At 56.9% G+C, this 13,946-nt stretch overlaps 1 protein-coding gene across 2 annotated transcripts; it reads right to left on the bottom strand.

Annotated features, from left to right (window-relative positions):
- Nucleotides 1–702: 702 nt before the first annotated feature.
- EN1 (engrailed homeobox 1) lies at nucleotides 703–6,360 on the bottom strand. 2 transcript variants are annotated; one of them, XR_012506949.1, is made up of 3 exons: nucleotides 4,850–6,360; nucleotides 2,948–4,704; nucleotides 1,653–1,785 (listed from the first exon to the last, which is right to left on the bottom strand). XR_012506949.1 is itself a non-coding variant. In XM_074363526.1 (2 exons), the coding sequence occupies exons 1-2, from the start codon at nucleotides 5,721–5,723 to the stop codon at nucleotides 1,469–1,471; spliced, it is 1,191 nt and encodes a 396-aa protein (XP_074219627.1). In that variant the 5' UTR covers nucleotides 5,724–6,342; the 3' UTR covers nucleotides 703–1,468. The 2 variants fall into 2 exon arrangements, 1 of the variants encoding a protein (XP_074219627.1); XM_074363526.1 differs by lacking the exon at nucleotides 2,948–4,704 and having other exon boundaries at nucleotides 703–1,785; nucleotides 4,850–6,342.
- Nucleotides 6,361–13,946: the final 7,586 nt, after the last annotated feature.

Here is a 13,946-nt window from a genome sequence, read left to right as displayed (position 1 = left end):
TGGGGCGAGGCAGGCCTGTGCCCATTTCGGAGGTCGCGGCCCAGCGCGATCCCGACTGCAGACCGAGCAGCTGCCGCTATGCATAGCTTCCCAGCATCGGGACCTCCTCTCCCGGCTTTGCGGGACCAGGAGCTCCGTGCCCCTGGATGCTCCGTGCACTGCCCTCGACCAGCCGTTTCTCCAACGAAATCACTTCTCCAAAGGATGGGAGGTTAAGTCCAGGGAGGCCGAGGCGCCCCTAGTTCAGGATGGGAGGCAGGCCCTCACCTCTGCTTTGCCCTCGCCTCCTGCTTCTAGAGGAGAAAACCTCCAGCAAAACTCGCACCAGAAAAAAAAGAAAGAAAAAGAAGAGATGTTGGCTGGAGCGAGGAGCAGGTTGAAACAGAGGAGGATGCAGCCGGGCTGGGCCTGGCCTGGCGCAGGGCAAACCCGGACAGCCCCGCAGTGTTTCCGAAGTCAGGATGGGGGTTTCCGGCCTTTGGGCTCCTTTGAACGCAATTGGAGACCAGGCGTGTCCCACCAGACCCTCCAAGCGCGGGGGTCCGGGCCGCCCCTACCACCGCGCCCCCCTGGTCCCCCGCATTCGTTGTGCGGTGATCGACCTTAACGGCACAGTGTGTGTGCGATGCTTGCTGGGGGCCACCGTATGCCTGCGCCCTCGCCCTTCCCCAGCCCGCAAAGAGGACGGCTTCCAGCCGCTCGTGAGCACAGTGTACACTTTATTTCAGACTACAGGTTTCTGAACATAATAAAATCTTTGGCTTGTAGCGGCGGTTCAGTCTCGCAGTCTGTGGGGTCGTATTTCTCAACAAGTCTCCGGAAAACGAAAGGGGAGGGGAAAGGACAGACAGACTGACGGAAGGGGCTGGGGACGTAGGGGAGAGGCGAAGGGCAGACACAGGAGGAAACGCACTCTCACGCACACAAAGAAAAGTCCCAGAGAAACGAGGGCCAGTGATGCGGGGCGGGAGGCACCGGAGAAGCAATAACATTCAAAAGAAAACGAAACTGGGCCGGGGGCAGCGAGGCGGAGGCGGGGGATAAAATAATTATAATAATTATAATAATTATAACAATAATAATAAAGGAGATTAATAAAAAGTCCAGCAAATAGAGATCGCTACACATATTTCTTTTCCTTACCTGAAATTAAATATATACAAGGTCGTAAGCGGTTTGGCTAGATAGAGCTTTAAGGAGTTCGCAGTTTCGTCCCTTAATAACTGTGAACAGAGAACTGATCTTATTTTTCGATAGCACCTGTCCGAGTCTTTCTCCCTTTTGAAAGATGTCTCGTTCCAACGTGACTTTCCATTCTGGGGACCTCCTTCTCTCTTTTCCCGGCAGCTCCCTTCCTCCTTGGCGCTGATTATCTCTCCCCAAGCGTGGGGCCGGCGAAGCGGCGGTGGCGGTGCCAGGAGGGGGCGCGGGCGCGGCGGCCGGACCGCGCGGCCCCTGCCGGCGGCGGCTACTCGCTCTCGTCTTTGTCCTGAACGGTGGTGGTAGAGTGGTTGTACAGTCCCTGCGCCATGAGGTGCAGTGCCAGGCCGTTCTTGATGCCCGTGGCTTTCTTGATCTTGGCGCGCTTGTTCTGGAACCAGATCTTGATCTGAGACTCGTTGAGGCTGAGCTCCTGGGCCAGGGTCTGCCGCCGCTGCTCGGTGATGTAGCGGTTCGCCTGGAACTCCGCCTTGAGTCTCTGCAGCTGCTCGGCCGTGAACGCCGTCCGCGGCCGCTTGTCCTCCTTCTCGTTCTTCTTCTTCTTCAGCTTCCTGGTGCGCGGACCTGCAGCGGCGGAGAGGGCCGGGGTGGGGTGGGGACGGAGGGCAGAGGGGAGGGGGGAGAGGGCAGAGGAAGCCGTGAGAATTGCAGAGCTGAGCAGGGACTGCGCCCCGAGCTTCGGGGCGATAGTGGAGGCCCCGCTGCGCCCCCGGCTCCCTCCCGACTGCTGGCCTCTGGATTGATCGCCTGGCTGCTGGGGTCGCGGCGTTCCCCTCTGGGATGTCAGAAGGGCCACGGAGGAAAACCGGCCCCGGTTGTTTGTGCCCCCTACACCCCAATTCAGAACAGGAAAGCCGTGTGACAGGCTTAAATCACAGAGTCCAAGATGGAGAGATATCTGGAGCCCCATCGGCCCAGCTCAGAGTTGGCGGTCAGGGGCCTGCTGCCTTCGCAGCCCTGGAATAAAAAAGAGGCTCAAGATTGGGGCAGGCGCGTCCTAGGAGAATCACCAGTCAGCAAACGAATCCTCCCTTCTTCCTCAAAAATCGCACCTACACCCAGACACCTACAATAAGACTCCATCTGCTTATAGCTACTGACCCCAGAAAACAAGGGCCAAGGAGGTGCTGTGAGATGCTTGCCTGGCTCCAGCATATTCAGTATCTACCTGTTCTTTCCCTTTGACCTAAATGAAACTCTTTATAGGATACCAGGAAGACACTGACCACAGCTTCCCTGAAAGGGAAGAAAGGGCCATCATTCAGTTGTATGCCTTACCCACATGTCCTGGCCTCTGTGTTCTCTGCTTTGCCCCTTGGATGGTGCCCATAAGAGAGAGGGCCCTCCTTATTCCTCAGGCCAGTGGCACAGACAAGTCTTCCTTATCTTTCTTTAGGACACAGAAGTTGCAATTTCAGGATTGAAAACTAATAACAAAAGCAAGCCAGACCACCTATGGCATTCACTGCCCATCTATGACATTTGCAAGGAGACTGCATCTCTTCTCCCCACAATCTGTGAGCAAACTAGGGGCAGAGGGTCAGGGAGAATCAGACAACCCCGACAAAAATCGGTGCTTTGCCCCTAAGATGGGTATAGAAGAGGCCAGAGGAAACCTTCCCAGGAAGGTGAAGTCTCCCACAGATCCTAGTCTGGGAAGAGGGCTGCTATGGGGCCCAGCCCTGAAGAGAGGGGAGAGAAAGGAGGCAGCCTGAAAGGCCTGTACCTCTGCCCATCAGCCTCCACACCCAAGTCTCGTGGCATTTAATTGCTGGGCCTCGTCATGGTTGTGGGAGCTTCCTGAGCCAAGGGAAGCTCGTGGCTTCATCTCTACCACTGTCTGGAAAGAAGGGTCTTCACCAGCATCTCCAAAGCTAGCAACAGAGGGGCAAGCTGGGCAGTTGGCTCCTGGGGCAGGCCAGCGCCTGGGGTCACCAGCTGTCCTATGACAAAAGAGTCCAGGCCTGGCTGACTCAGGTCTCAGTGGAGGTTCATCTCCCTGAACTGCCCATGCAGGAGAATGAGCCGGCACCCTGCCTCCCAGGCCCCTAAGCAGGAAAGCAGCCAAGAACAAAGACAAGGCCCACTCCTGAGCACGGTGCAGAAAGCACTGGGAGGCGGGGTGGGGCGGGAGGAAGGCCTTGGTTTGGATTAGTAATTAGCTGAGCGAGCAGAGATGGCCCAGGAAATGTGCACATCCTCAGAAAGGCCCCGCTGCGCGTTGTGCGTCCGGGACGTTGTTAGAGTGTTGTTGCTGTTGTGTGTGTGCGTGCGCGAGCGCAGAGGCACGAACACTTGTAATAAAATCTCAGCCTCCCGGCCAGCTCGAGCCACACGGCCTGACAGCTCAATCACTCTATCCATCAGGCGAGTCAATCAAAGCAGCTTTTCGGAGGTTCAGGGAGCCCGACGTGTCAATAACGGGGCTCGAGATGGCGGGGGCTGATAGTGCGCATCGATCCGCGCCCGGCCGGCAGCGGTGGGGAGGCTGAAGATCAGCCGGAGCAGAGCCGCGCACCGCCACGCTGTGCCCGGCCTCCTGCCGGACCCGGGCGCCCGGAACCCCAATCGTAGGCCAGAACCCCTGTCGCCCTCCTCGGGGCGCCCATCGGCCTCCCAGGAGCTGCCGTCTGGGGAGGGAGGCAGGCCATAGCCTCCTCTCCCGGGGCCTAGAGGCTCTTCCAGAGCAGATCTCGGCCTTGGGTTGTCCAAGCGCAAGAGACATGTAGGGAAAGGGCAAAAGGAAAATCGGAGAAAAACGGGCCCACGGCTGGCAGAAATCTGCTAACTAGCAGATGTGAGAAAGGAAAGAGTGAAAGAAGGAAGGGTAGGGCCGGGAAGATGTGCGAGCCTTGCCGCCGAGCCGTGGAGGGGGCTGGCTCTGATGCTCTCGGCCCAGCTTTCTGGCCGGAGCCTGTCTGACCTGTCTTCTTTCCTACTGTTTGTCAGCTCCAGAGAACCATGAGCCAGGGGCTCTCGTCATCCACCGTTTCCGAAACCGCCTTGCCCTGGATTCTACCCTCCCGGGTCAGACTCTCTTGGCTACCCGGCCTGGGGAAGAGGGACAGCGATCCTCCGCGTTTCTCTCTCTTCCTGTCGTTCCCTTAAATTTATCTCTATACAAATGAGCTCTCTAAGGAAAATACTAAGATGGTGTTTCTGTCTGTAAGAACACAAAGTGAAGATTATTTCCCTAATCAACGCCTCGCTCGATTTCGGCCTCTGCAGGACCAGGCTGGCGGGATTTCACATCCAGATCACTAGGCCCACCTTCCTGCAGGTTCTAAACACCCCTTTCCCTGGAAGAAAAGTCAGTGACTGATTGTCTTTCCTGATAATAATAAAGATAAAACACAAAGGCCAGAAGGGCTCGGAGTTCAAAACCGAAGGATCGAGAGAGCTTCCCTTGCCATGAGCTGTAGCCTCCAGGGTGGTGGCCGCAGAATCCAGGAGCGCAGAACTGTGGGCAACACTCAGTTGTGACTGTGACCGGAGATAAGGAGGAGGAGGCAGGCGTGAGAGATGAGAGCGCCCGAGACCCGGCACGCTCTCCCCAGCACGGTAGCTGAGAGTTTAGGGGGCGTCCGCGGGCCGAAAGGCAAGGCGCAGCCTGGGGCTGGGTACTCACCGGAGGACGGACGATCCGAGTAGCGCGTGCAGTAGACCCAGGCGGGCCAAACGAGGGGCTGCTGCGAGTCAGTTTTGACCACGGGCCCGCCGTTGGCTGAGCCCATTAGCAGGATGGCGGGGTTGCTGTGCTCCGGGTACTTAGCACCCTGTGCACCTGGGCTCCCCACGCCGCCTCCGCTGCCGCCGCCGCTGTCCGAAGGCTTGGCTGCCGCTGCTGCCGCCGCCACGGCCGCTGCAGCTGCCGCCGCCGCCGCCGCCGCCGCCGGGTTCCCAGCTTTGGACGCGCCCGCGCCCCCGGCAGCGGCTGGCGGGGAGCCGTCGGGTGGGCCACAGTTCGCGTCCGGGGAGCACAGAAGCGAGGCGGCGCCTGGCGCCCTCGTGCCCAGCGGGTGGACAGGGTCTCTACCTGAGCCGGTCTGGCCTCTATCACGGTCGACTCGGCCTCCTCCTGCGCCTCCTCCGGCCGCAGCTGCCACCAGGAGCTGTGGCGGTGGCTGCTCCTTTTTGCAGCCGAAGTCCGGCCTCAGGATGTTGTCGATGAAAAAGTTGGTGGTGCGGTGCAGCTGGGCCGCGGGCTGCGGCTGGTGAGCAGGCGCCGCGAGATGCTGAGGCGGCGGCGGCGGCGGCGGCGGCGGGGGCGGGGGGGGCGGGGGGAGGTGCGGGTGGTGGGCCAGGGGTGGCAGGCAGGGCGCCGCCGGCGGCGAGGGGGGCGCGGGCTGCGGGGACACGGGCACGCTGTCTCCATCGCTGCCGCTGCTGCCGCTGGCGCCGGGACTGAGGCTCAGGCTGAGGCTGCCCGGGGCCGCCGCCACCGCCGCGGCGCCGAGGCCCGAGTCGCGCTGACTTTTAGGTTCCGGCTGCTGTTCTTCCATGCTCGGCCGCCCCGCCGCCTCGGCCGCCGCGCCGGCCCCCGCCCCCCCCGCCTCGCTCCCCACCCCACTTTGCCAGCGGCCCGTGGGGGTGCGCGGAGGAAGGAGGCCGGCGAAGCCCCAGCGAAGGCACGGGGCGGGTGCAGGAAAAAAAGCCCAGGCGCCTGGCCTGGATCGCTCGCTCTTATTGAGCAGATAGATCTCGCTGTCTCTCCCTCTGTCTAATTTGTAGACATCCAGATATGGAGATACTTGACTATTTCTTTTTTCCTTCTGCAACAAGATTCAATGATTTGTTTTAAATGGGAAGTAAGCCACGGCCAAAAAGAAAGGAAAAAAATGGGAAAAAAAAGAAAGCAAGAAAAAAGAAAAAATCTCCAAGAATTTTTTTTTCCAAGGATAAAAAATAGTCTTTAAAGTCTAGCCATCTTCCTAGGCAGTAGTGAGGGGTTTGACTTCCCCGAGTGTCACGCTCAGCTGTGCCCAGAGCGCGAGGCTGGCAGCGCCTTTAATCGCCTTTGCTTTTTTTGCAGGGAGAGCGCGTCTCCGCCAGCGCCGGGGCTGCCTTTTTTTTTTTTTTTTTTTTTTTTCAAATCTCTGACAGCTCGGATCTTTGCACAAACTCTCGCTTAAAAAAAAATCACCCAGGCACACTTTTTGCCTTCAAACCGGAAGCACGTGAGTCAGGGCCGCACGTGTGCGGGGCCAATGGCGAGCCAGGACTCGCGCTGACACCCGGGCCTCGGCCCAATGGGAGCGCGCGGGACTTTGCGGATAAATAATCCGGGGGCGGCGGCTGCGGGCGGAGAGGGGGCGCCGCGACGCGGGCCCGGCGCGTCCGGCCCGCCCTCCCCCGCCCGTACCCGAGCCCCTCCCCCTCTTTCAGGCCAGGACGGAGGAAGGGGCAAAGTAGACCGAGGAGGGGTGGATTTCGGGGTGTAAGCAAATAGAGAAGCAACTCCATAAACAACTTGTTGGAGAAATTCAGGCTTATGGGTGCGTGCGCGCAGGGCGCAGGGTCAGGAGGCAGGGGCCTCGGCTCTCTTGGCACTCCTATGCCTAAGAAACTAAGCCTTTTATTTTCTCTCGCGCGCTGTTTCTTGCTGTTATAAATGGTGAAAGGTTGCTGTCACTGTAAGAGTGTGTGTACCGTGTATGTTTGTGTATGTGTAGTGGAGGGGGAGGGGTGAGACGAGAAGGGTCGGAGATGTGAAACAGACCTAGAGTTGGTGACTTTCAGAGGAGCAGTTTATTTTTTACAAATAGCAAACTCCGGAGACCAGCCGCGCCTCGCTCTCACCGTCTGTTTATAGGTTTGCAGTGCATGCTGGCCGGCTGCAGTACGTGTCCTTCCCAGGGTATCCATGCCCATGCCCTTCCCTGTCTGGACCTTCAATAACCCCCCGGGAACTGTCCTGCCGCCATTAAGCCAGGTCCAGAGGGCGCGAGAGAGCCCGAGGGCCAGTCGCACAGGTTGCCTGTTTCTTCCCTGGCCGCCGGAGTGAAAGCCGTCCCAGCATCTTAGAGAGGTCCTGGGCGGGCCCCTGAGACAGGGAAGTCCGGATACAGATACGTGCGAGGCCCCGACTTTGGACTCAGGGCAGCCTCCGCGTTAGATTTCCCTGCAAAGTGAAATCAAATCAAAGTACTGTACCCCAGGTGTTTGCCCCAGCCAGCTGACAATGTGGACAGCGAGTTTCCCTCGGTTGCCCAGATTTTCCTGGGTTTGATCTCGACTCCTTGGAGGCCTCTATCTCTAACCCTGTGTATTCTTCCCAAGCTCTGGGGAAACTGCAGGACTCCCGCCGCGCCCACGCTCACGGAGGTCCGTCTCCAGTCGCTGGGTTCTTTTTCTCTGTTTCCTCATCGAGGCACCCCCAAAGTTTTTCCATTATCAGGGACGAGGTGGAGGAAGATGAGGCACTGGACACGGGCGAGGTTTGTCTGCCGAACATTTTTGGAAGGTCCTCTGTGTGCTGAAGCCTGCAGTACGAGTAGCTAGAAAAGCTCCGGTAACTGAGGCCTTGGCAGGATTGTTATTTTGGAGCTCCAGCGAGCCTTCTCGCCCTGGCTGCCATCCTTAACTGGTACGGTGGAGAAAGGATCTCTTTGGGGATACTGTCTAATGGAAACATGCAAAATAATCTCCCTGTGCCCAGAAAAGTCACGGAGGTTTAGGAAGAAAATAAAACGAAAACCGCAAGCTGGACCGCCGCACTAGCCGAAGTTCTTCAGAAGGGCTGGTGGAGAGCCAGAGTTTGTATTTATAGTTACATCTTCGGGTCAGCCAGGGTCTTCCGATTCCTGGGGCTCTTGGAGTTCCTGCTTAGACCTGCCTGGCAGGCCGGGCCGCGAGAACCACTTTCCGAAGCGCTGCGCTAAAGCAGGCCCGACGTGATCTCCTCAAATCTCCCAAGCCGGCCCCCAACCCCACCTTGGAGTCTTCCGGGTTCTCCTCGGTTCCACACCTAAGGGCTCCCCAAAATTTCCCGGTGCCCCCACCCTTTCTCCCCGAAATGGGGGGGTGGGATTTTATTTATATTTAAGTTCGCAAAATTGAAATCTTTATCCTGCAAGCGAGCGTGGGTACTTAATTAAATTCTAATTAGGACACTATCAATATCCTATTTAGCCGCGTAGCTTTTGTGCGCCGCGGTCCCTTTCAGCGCCGTAAATAGGGTCTCGACGCCTTATCTCGCCTGCAGGAGACGCCTCGAGAAGGGCTGCGGAAGATAATTTATAGGTTTTAATTACTCTTCATTCCGCCTGATCAGCTTGGCGTTCATCACAGGCCTGTGAATAAAACCCTGGTCAAAAGCTCTGTCACATCGCGCTGGCAAGACGCTTAATCAAAGTGAGCGGCCCCGCGCGCCGCGCGGCCCGGCTCCTCCACGTAATTTCCAGCCAGCTGATAAAGCCAGCTGAATAATGCGGCGGCCCTTTGGAGACACCATTTACAGAAATGACTTTATTGACGGCTTAACGTCGGTAATTCATTTTACCTTTCATGTAGTGGAGCCCGGATTTGTTACAGTAATGGGATGATAAATGCACCCGCGGCCCACGAGTTCTGGCTGGATTAGGCGGCGCTCGCTGGCTCGTCACCCCACTTCCCATCCTTCCCCAGGCCAGGCCTGTGCCCGATGCTCCGCACCCAGAGCCGCCTCCTCTCGGGGACCCCCCACCCGGTCCACGCGCCCCTCTCCTTCCTGAAAATGAACATATTATTGGGAACTATGTGTTAGCGGCTTGGTGTCCTGGCAAGCCTGGGAGTGAGGTGTGTGAGTGCTGAGAGTGAGCTAATGTTGACCCAGGTGGGTGGGTGAGGGTCCAGAGGACTCGGAGTGAGCCCAAGACTGGGCGTGTGGGTGAGGGAGTACCAGCAGGGTAACGTGTGTGTAGCAGTGTGTTGGTGAAGTGTGGTGTGTTTGGAGCTATGTGTGCACACAAGTGAGTACACTTTTGTGGCAGTCCTTTTTGGGATACTCGTTTCTGCCTTTAGGAATTAAGGAATTTCTTGCAACTTGATAGATGTCCAGGTAGGGAGGTGGGCTGGCAGGAAGCGGGTTGGAGAGTCTACAGGAATGGAAAGCAGCCCCTTTCTCCAAACACTCTCTGCTCCTGGGCCAAAGGTATGGAAGTTTGGAAACACCCAGTGCCCATTTCACTGTCTTGAAGTTCTACACTGTGCCGCTCCCCTGGGGCAAGAGGGCCCACAGAAAGTCACTGACCTAGCTCTATCTCTGCAATACATTAATTGTCCCCAAGTTCTGCTTCCATACCCAGCCCACATAAAAGTGGAGAATGATGAGAAGGAAAAGGACTTTGTTTTATTTTAAATGCGAGGGGGGCATTTCCTTCCCCACTTCCTTTAAGGAAGAAGGGGACCTAGAGACGCTTTCAATGGTGGAGGGTGAGGTAAGCAAAACAGGGGGACCCCCGACCCTCCTGTCTCTCTCCCTCCCAGGCTTCCTCCATTGCACCTAACCGGGGGCTTCCACTGAGCACAAGGCAGCTGGCCAGACAGATGGGAGAGTGTGCTTGTTTGTTTGGGTGATGCTAGAGAAGTTTGGGGGTCATATATAGGAAGACCTGTGAGTGCTTCTCACAGTCAAGGCCGAGATATTGTACCTTTGTTTTTCTTGTTTCCCAGTCTTGCAAAAATCACTTATGGCTTTGGAGAGTGGCCGGTGGCTGTTGAAGCAAAAGCCTGTATTTGTGTCTATTTGCTTTTGTATGTGAGAACCACAGAGAGAGAAATGAGCCTGTAAAAGCACTGTTTTTGCATCTGTCTACTTGTGAACGTGGCGGAAGACTGGTGTTTGTACACATGAATCTGGCCCACAAGTTGAGCACGGAAAAATGTGTTTGCTGAGGGTTTTGGTGTATGCTGTTCCAAAAAGAGGAATCTCCTGCCAGCCTGCATTTCCACAGAACTTTGGATTTCGTTTAGGCAGAGACAAATGTCATGGTCCTGCCTGCTTCCACCTCTCTTTTGAGGATAGGTAGAAGGAGAATTGTGAGAGAAGACCTTGCAGCCTGGCCAGGCGTGCGTGCGTTGGGCCGAGAGCACGAGCGTGTTGCAGGCACACGGTGGTAATCGCATTTCGAGTGTAGATCAGATGGCGGTGGGGCCTCGTGGCGCGGGACATGAATGAGTTGTCGCAACACAATAGCGCGCAGCCTTCCTACGGGGACTGGGTGACCAGCGGTTTTGTTGGGACTGAATGCGAGGAGATTTCTGCTACAAGTGCGGCGGTATTATTATGAGCCGGAAGGTCAGACTATACATCGCAGGTCCCCAAAGCCTATAGACCTTGGGAAATGTGGGGCCTCGAGCCACGTCATTGTACCTGACAGTCCTTTCAATAGACTAATTCAATTAGCGCTTGGGGTTTTGGTCTTCATTTGGAGGCGATAATAATGTGGGGGGTGGGTGGGTGTAGGGGGATTCGTTGGGTATTGGTTAGGGATCCGAAGCAATTCTACCCGAAGCTTGGAGTGGGACTGGAGGAGGCGGGGGAAGGGGAAAAGCTGAGGTGGGTGGGGGGTGCGTGGGAGGCAAACCATGGAAAATAAAATGCTCTGTTGACTCTAGAAATTGGGGCGGCTGCTTTGTTTGTAGATAGCCCAGAAGACTGGAGGGAAGAGGCAGGGAGAATTTCTTTTCTTTTCTTTTCTTTTTTGTTCTGTATGCAAGAAGTACACCCATGAATGTCCAGGTTCCTAGAGACCCCCTCCCCCGAAAAAAAAAGCCTGCTGCTGGAAGTTGTCACCTTTAGGAATTTCAGTATTTGGATTTATGCCCCCAGCATCTGCCTTCCCTCAGGGTTTTCTCCCTTTTATCCGAGGGAGCTGCCGTTCACAGGACGGACTTTTTTGTTACAGAAACAGTTTTTTGTTTGTTTGTTTGGGGGCTTTTTTTTCTCTTTCTAAAGCCTGGACAAGCAGAGAAAATTAAGCCCTGTCTCCGCTTGACTATGGGAAATTGGGAAACAGTTCAGTGATTTTCGAAAATTGCTCCCGAGGGTCAGGATTCGGAAAGGGCTCCCTGGGCCCTGGTTCCCTGTGAGCTGGCTGCGCCGGCTGCGGGCTGAGCGCCGGGCATCCCAGACACCAGGGCGCAGATACCCGACCCATCGCTGCGGGAGGGTTGACCAGCCGGCTTAGGACCGTACAGGGATGGTGGGGAGCGAGACGCAGGGCCCCTTGGCTCACGTTACGGGAAGAAAGACTTTCACCTTCTCGGCATTCCCGAACCGCTCCGGAGCTGTACCGCACGGTCGGCCAGGTCCCTGGGGCCGGGGATTTTAGAGCTCAAGGCTCCTGAAAGCAAGGCGGTTACACAGACTTCTCTATTTTTCTTCTCTTTAATCAGACATCCTGCTTTTCTCTTTACATTGAATTCCACCCAGACCCCAGAACTGAAACCCTAATGTTCATCCCTTGCTCCCCAAACCCCGCAGTAAATTCAGCGGCTACGCTTGAATTTTCTTCTTTTATTTTGCTTTTCGCCCTCATTCACCCCCCTCCTCCTCCCCAGAAGGTTCCCAGAGCCTGGCGACCCCAGGCCGAGGGGGTCCCTTGCCCACCCAGGTCCCCACCTGTCCGAGTGGCAGCTCCCGCCTCGATCCGGCTGGGCGCGGGTCGGGATCCACACCGACTGGCCTGGAGCGTGTGCACGCCGGTGGGCGCGAGTGTGAGAGCCAGTGAGGAGGGGCCAGCGCGGCTTCCGGCTTCTGCTGCCCCTCCCCACCTCGGCACAGTCCGTGCTCCCTGGGAGGTCCGGACCCAACTCCAAAGTTGGGGACAAACAAAAAAGTCGAGAAGAGAGGGGGGAAGAAAGCCCCACAACATCCAAGTCCTTTCCGTTGAAGTGCTCTAAAACTGTGGTCTCTTGGCTCGCCCCCGACATAGCTGCCCTCCTTCTTCCCTGGACTCCTGTAGGGCTCCGAGCGCTGGTCCCGGGGCTCTTCTCCCACTGACCTGGGAAAAGGAAGCAGAAGTCCGAGCACCGGGCTCTAGGCGCTGTGGCTCCGGCCCGGCGCCCTCCCTCCCCTCTCCCTCCCTAAGGGCGCCGGCGCGCGAGCCAGGCCGCGCCCCGCTCTGGTCCTCGGGGGTGCAGCCTCCCGACCCCCTTCCCAGGGAGGCTGTGGGGAAAGCACCGGGTTCCGACAGAGGTGGCGCTGAGGGGGGCTGGCAGGGAGGTGAGGGAGGGAAAAGTTTAGTCCGGAAGGGGTGGGGGAGGCGGATGGGGAGGAGAAGGCTAGGAGAGGAGAAGGGGAGAGGGGTGAGATCTTGCGTGCTTCCCCCAACCCCCAGTCCGCCCCATCTCTTTTCTCAGACTGGATCGCGTGAGGGTGAGGTTGGGGTGGGGCTGGGAAGGGTCACCGCAGTTTGGAGGCCTTCCTGGGCCGCCTTCCCTGTCCCCCTGCTCCTGCAGAAAAGAGGTTGGGGGACGTGTGTGGCCGCGTGTGAGCGCGTTTGTAGGTGACTTTGTGTGTGAGAGGCTCCAGGTGAGTGCGTGGGTATGTGTGTGCCAGTGTGCACGGAAGGACTGTGTGCATTTTTTTTCTGTTCCTCTAACCCTTGCGTGGTTGCACTCTGTTCGTGTGTGCAAGTGTGTGTGCATGGGCCCTGTGCCAGTGTCCATGTGTACAGTCTCCGTGTGTATGTTTGTGCAGGAGCTGGGAAACTGAGAGCAACTGCCTCCCACTGAGGCTTTGGAAGTGAGGTATATGAAGTAACTAGCATCACAAAGCTCTGACCCTAAACCCAGCTCACCAGGTGGGGGGTGAACTACGTAAAGGCAGGGGAAGCAGTTGTTTAAATGCTGATGAAAATAGCCACGACTTTTCTGTTCCCCACCAAAACACACCTATGCAGTCCTGAAACCCTAAGCCCTGATCTGGGGGAGAGTGGGCAACATGTGGCAAGGGCAAGATCAAAAGGACCTCAGGGAGCAAACAGACCAAAAGTCCGCTCCACACATGAGGCAACTGAGACCCAGAGAGCCGAGGGACTAGGTCAGGGTCCCACAGAGGCGGTCACTGGTCTCGGGGCTCAAAACTCTTGAGCATCTGAGTTTTGTCCCATGGCCAAAGTACCAGACAAGAGCTTAGGGAACATGGTCTCCTTCCCCCATCTGCCAACCTCATATCATTCACCTCCAAGTAAGGTTCAATCTCTCCCCAATGTGTGTATTGGGGGGGTGGGGGGGCAGCGAGGCAGCATCTCTTGGTGTTGGAAATGCAGTGGGAGGCGAGGGGGACACACAGTCCCTCCCACTGCATCGGGTCCCACTGGAGGGTCTCACGGTTCCTGCCCCTATGGGGGGAGGGGGTTTGCCGCTTCTTCTCCGTCCCTACTCGCCTTCAGAACTTTCCAGGCGTGAATGGTGCAGTTAGGGATGGGAGGTCAGTGAGGGGAAGGCCTCACTTCCTGTGTGTGGGAGGGTGGAATACCGACCCTAAAGTCATTCCAGGCACGTCCCTCCCCTCCCGCGCCAAGGACGCCCGCCCCAAAATTGTTATGCAAAGGAGTCAAGTATGTGATCTTCTGGCGATCAAAGCGGCAAAGCCAAATATTAGAAGAGAAGTCAATAATGGATGAGCAGATTAAGAAACCCATCTCGAGGACAATTATCGTCGCAATTGAAAAAGCGCCTTCTTTCCCTAACTCCCCCCTTATCCAATGTTTAAAAAAAAAAAAAGTAGGCGGAGGAAG

This window comes from Camelus bactrianus, chromosome 5 (genome assembly GCF_048773025.1).
Source record: "Camelus bactrianus isolate YW-2024 breed Bactrian camel chromosome 5, ASM4877302v1, whole genome shotgun sequence".
Taxonomy (NCBI): Eukaryota; Metazoa; Chordata; class Mammalia; order Artiodactyla; family Camelidae; genus Camelus; species Camelus bactrianus.
Note: the sequence above shows the minus strand (reverse complement) of the source record. Positions and strands in the feature narration are given on the sequence as shown.

Bases quoted from the DNA above. Each gene is read 5' to 3' on its own strand.
- EN1 (XM_074363526.1), bottom strand. From the start codon at position 5,723: ATGGAAGAACAGCAGCCGGAACCTAAAAGTCAGCGCGACTCGGGCCTC. The intron at 1,786-4,849 runs GTGAGTACCCAG...CCGCCGCTGCAG, and splicing joins CTCGGATCGTCCGTCCTCCG to GTCCGCGCACCAGGAAGCTG.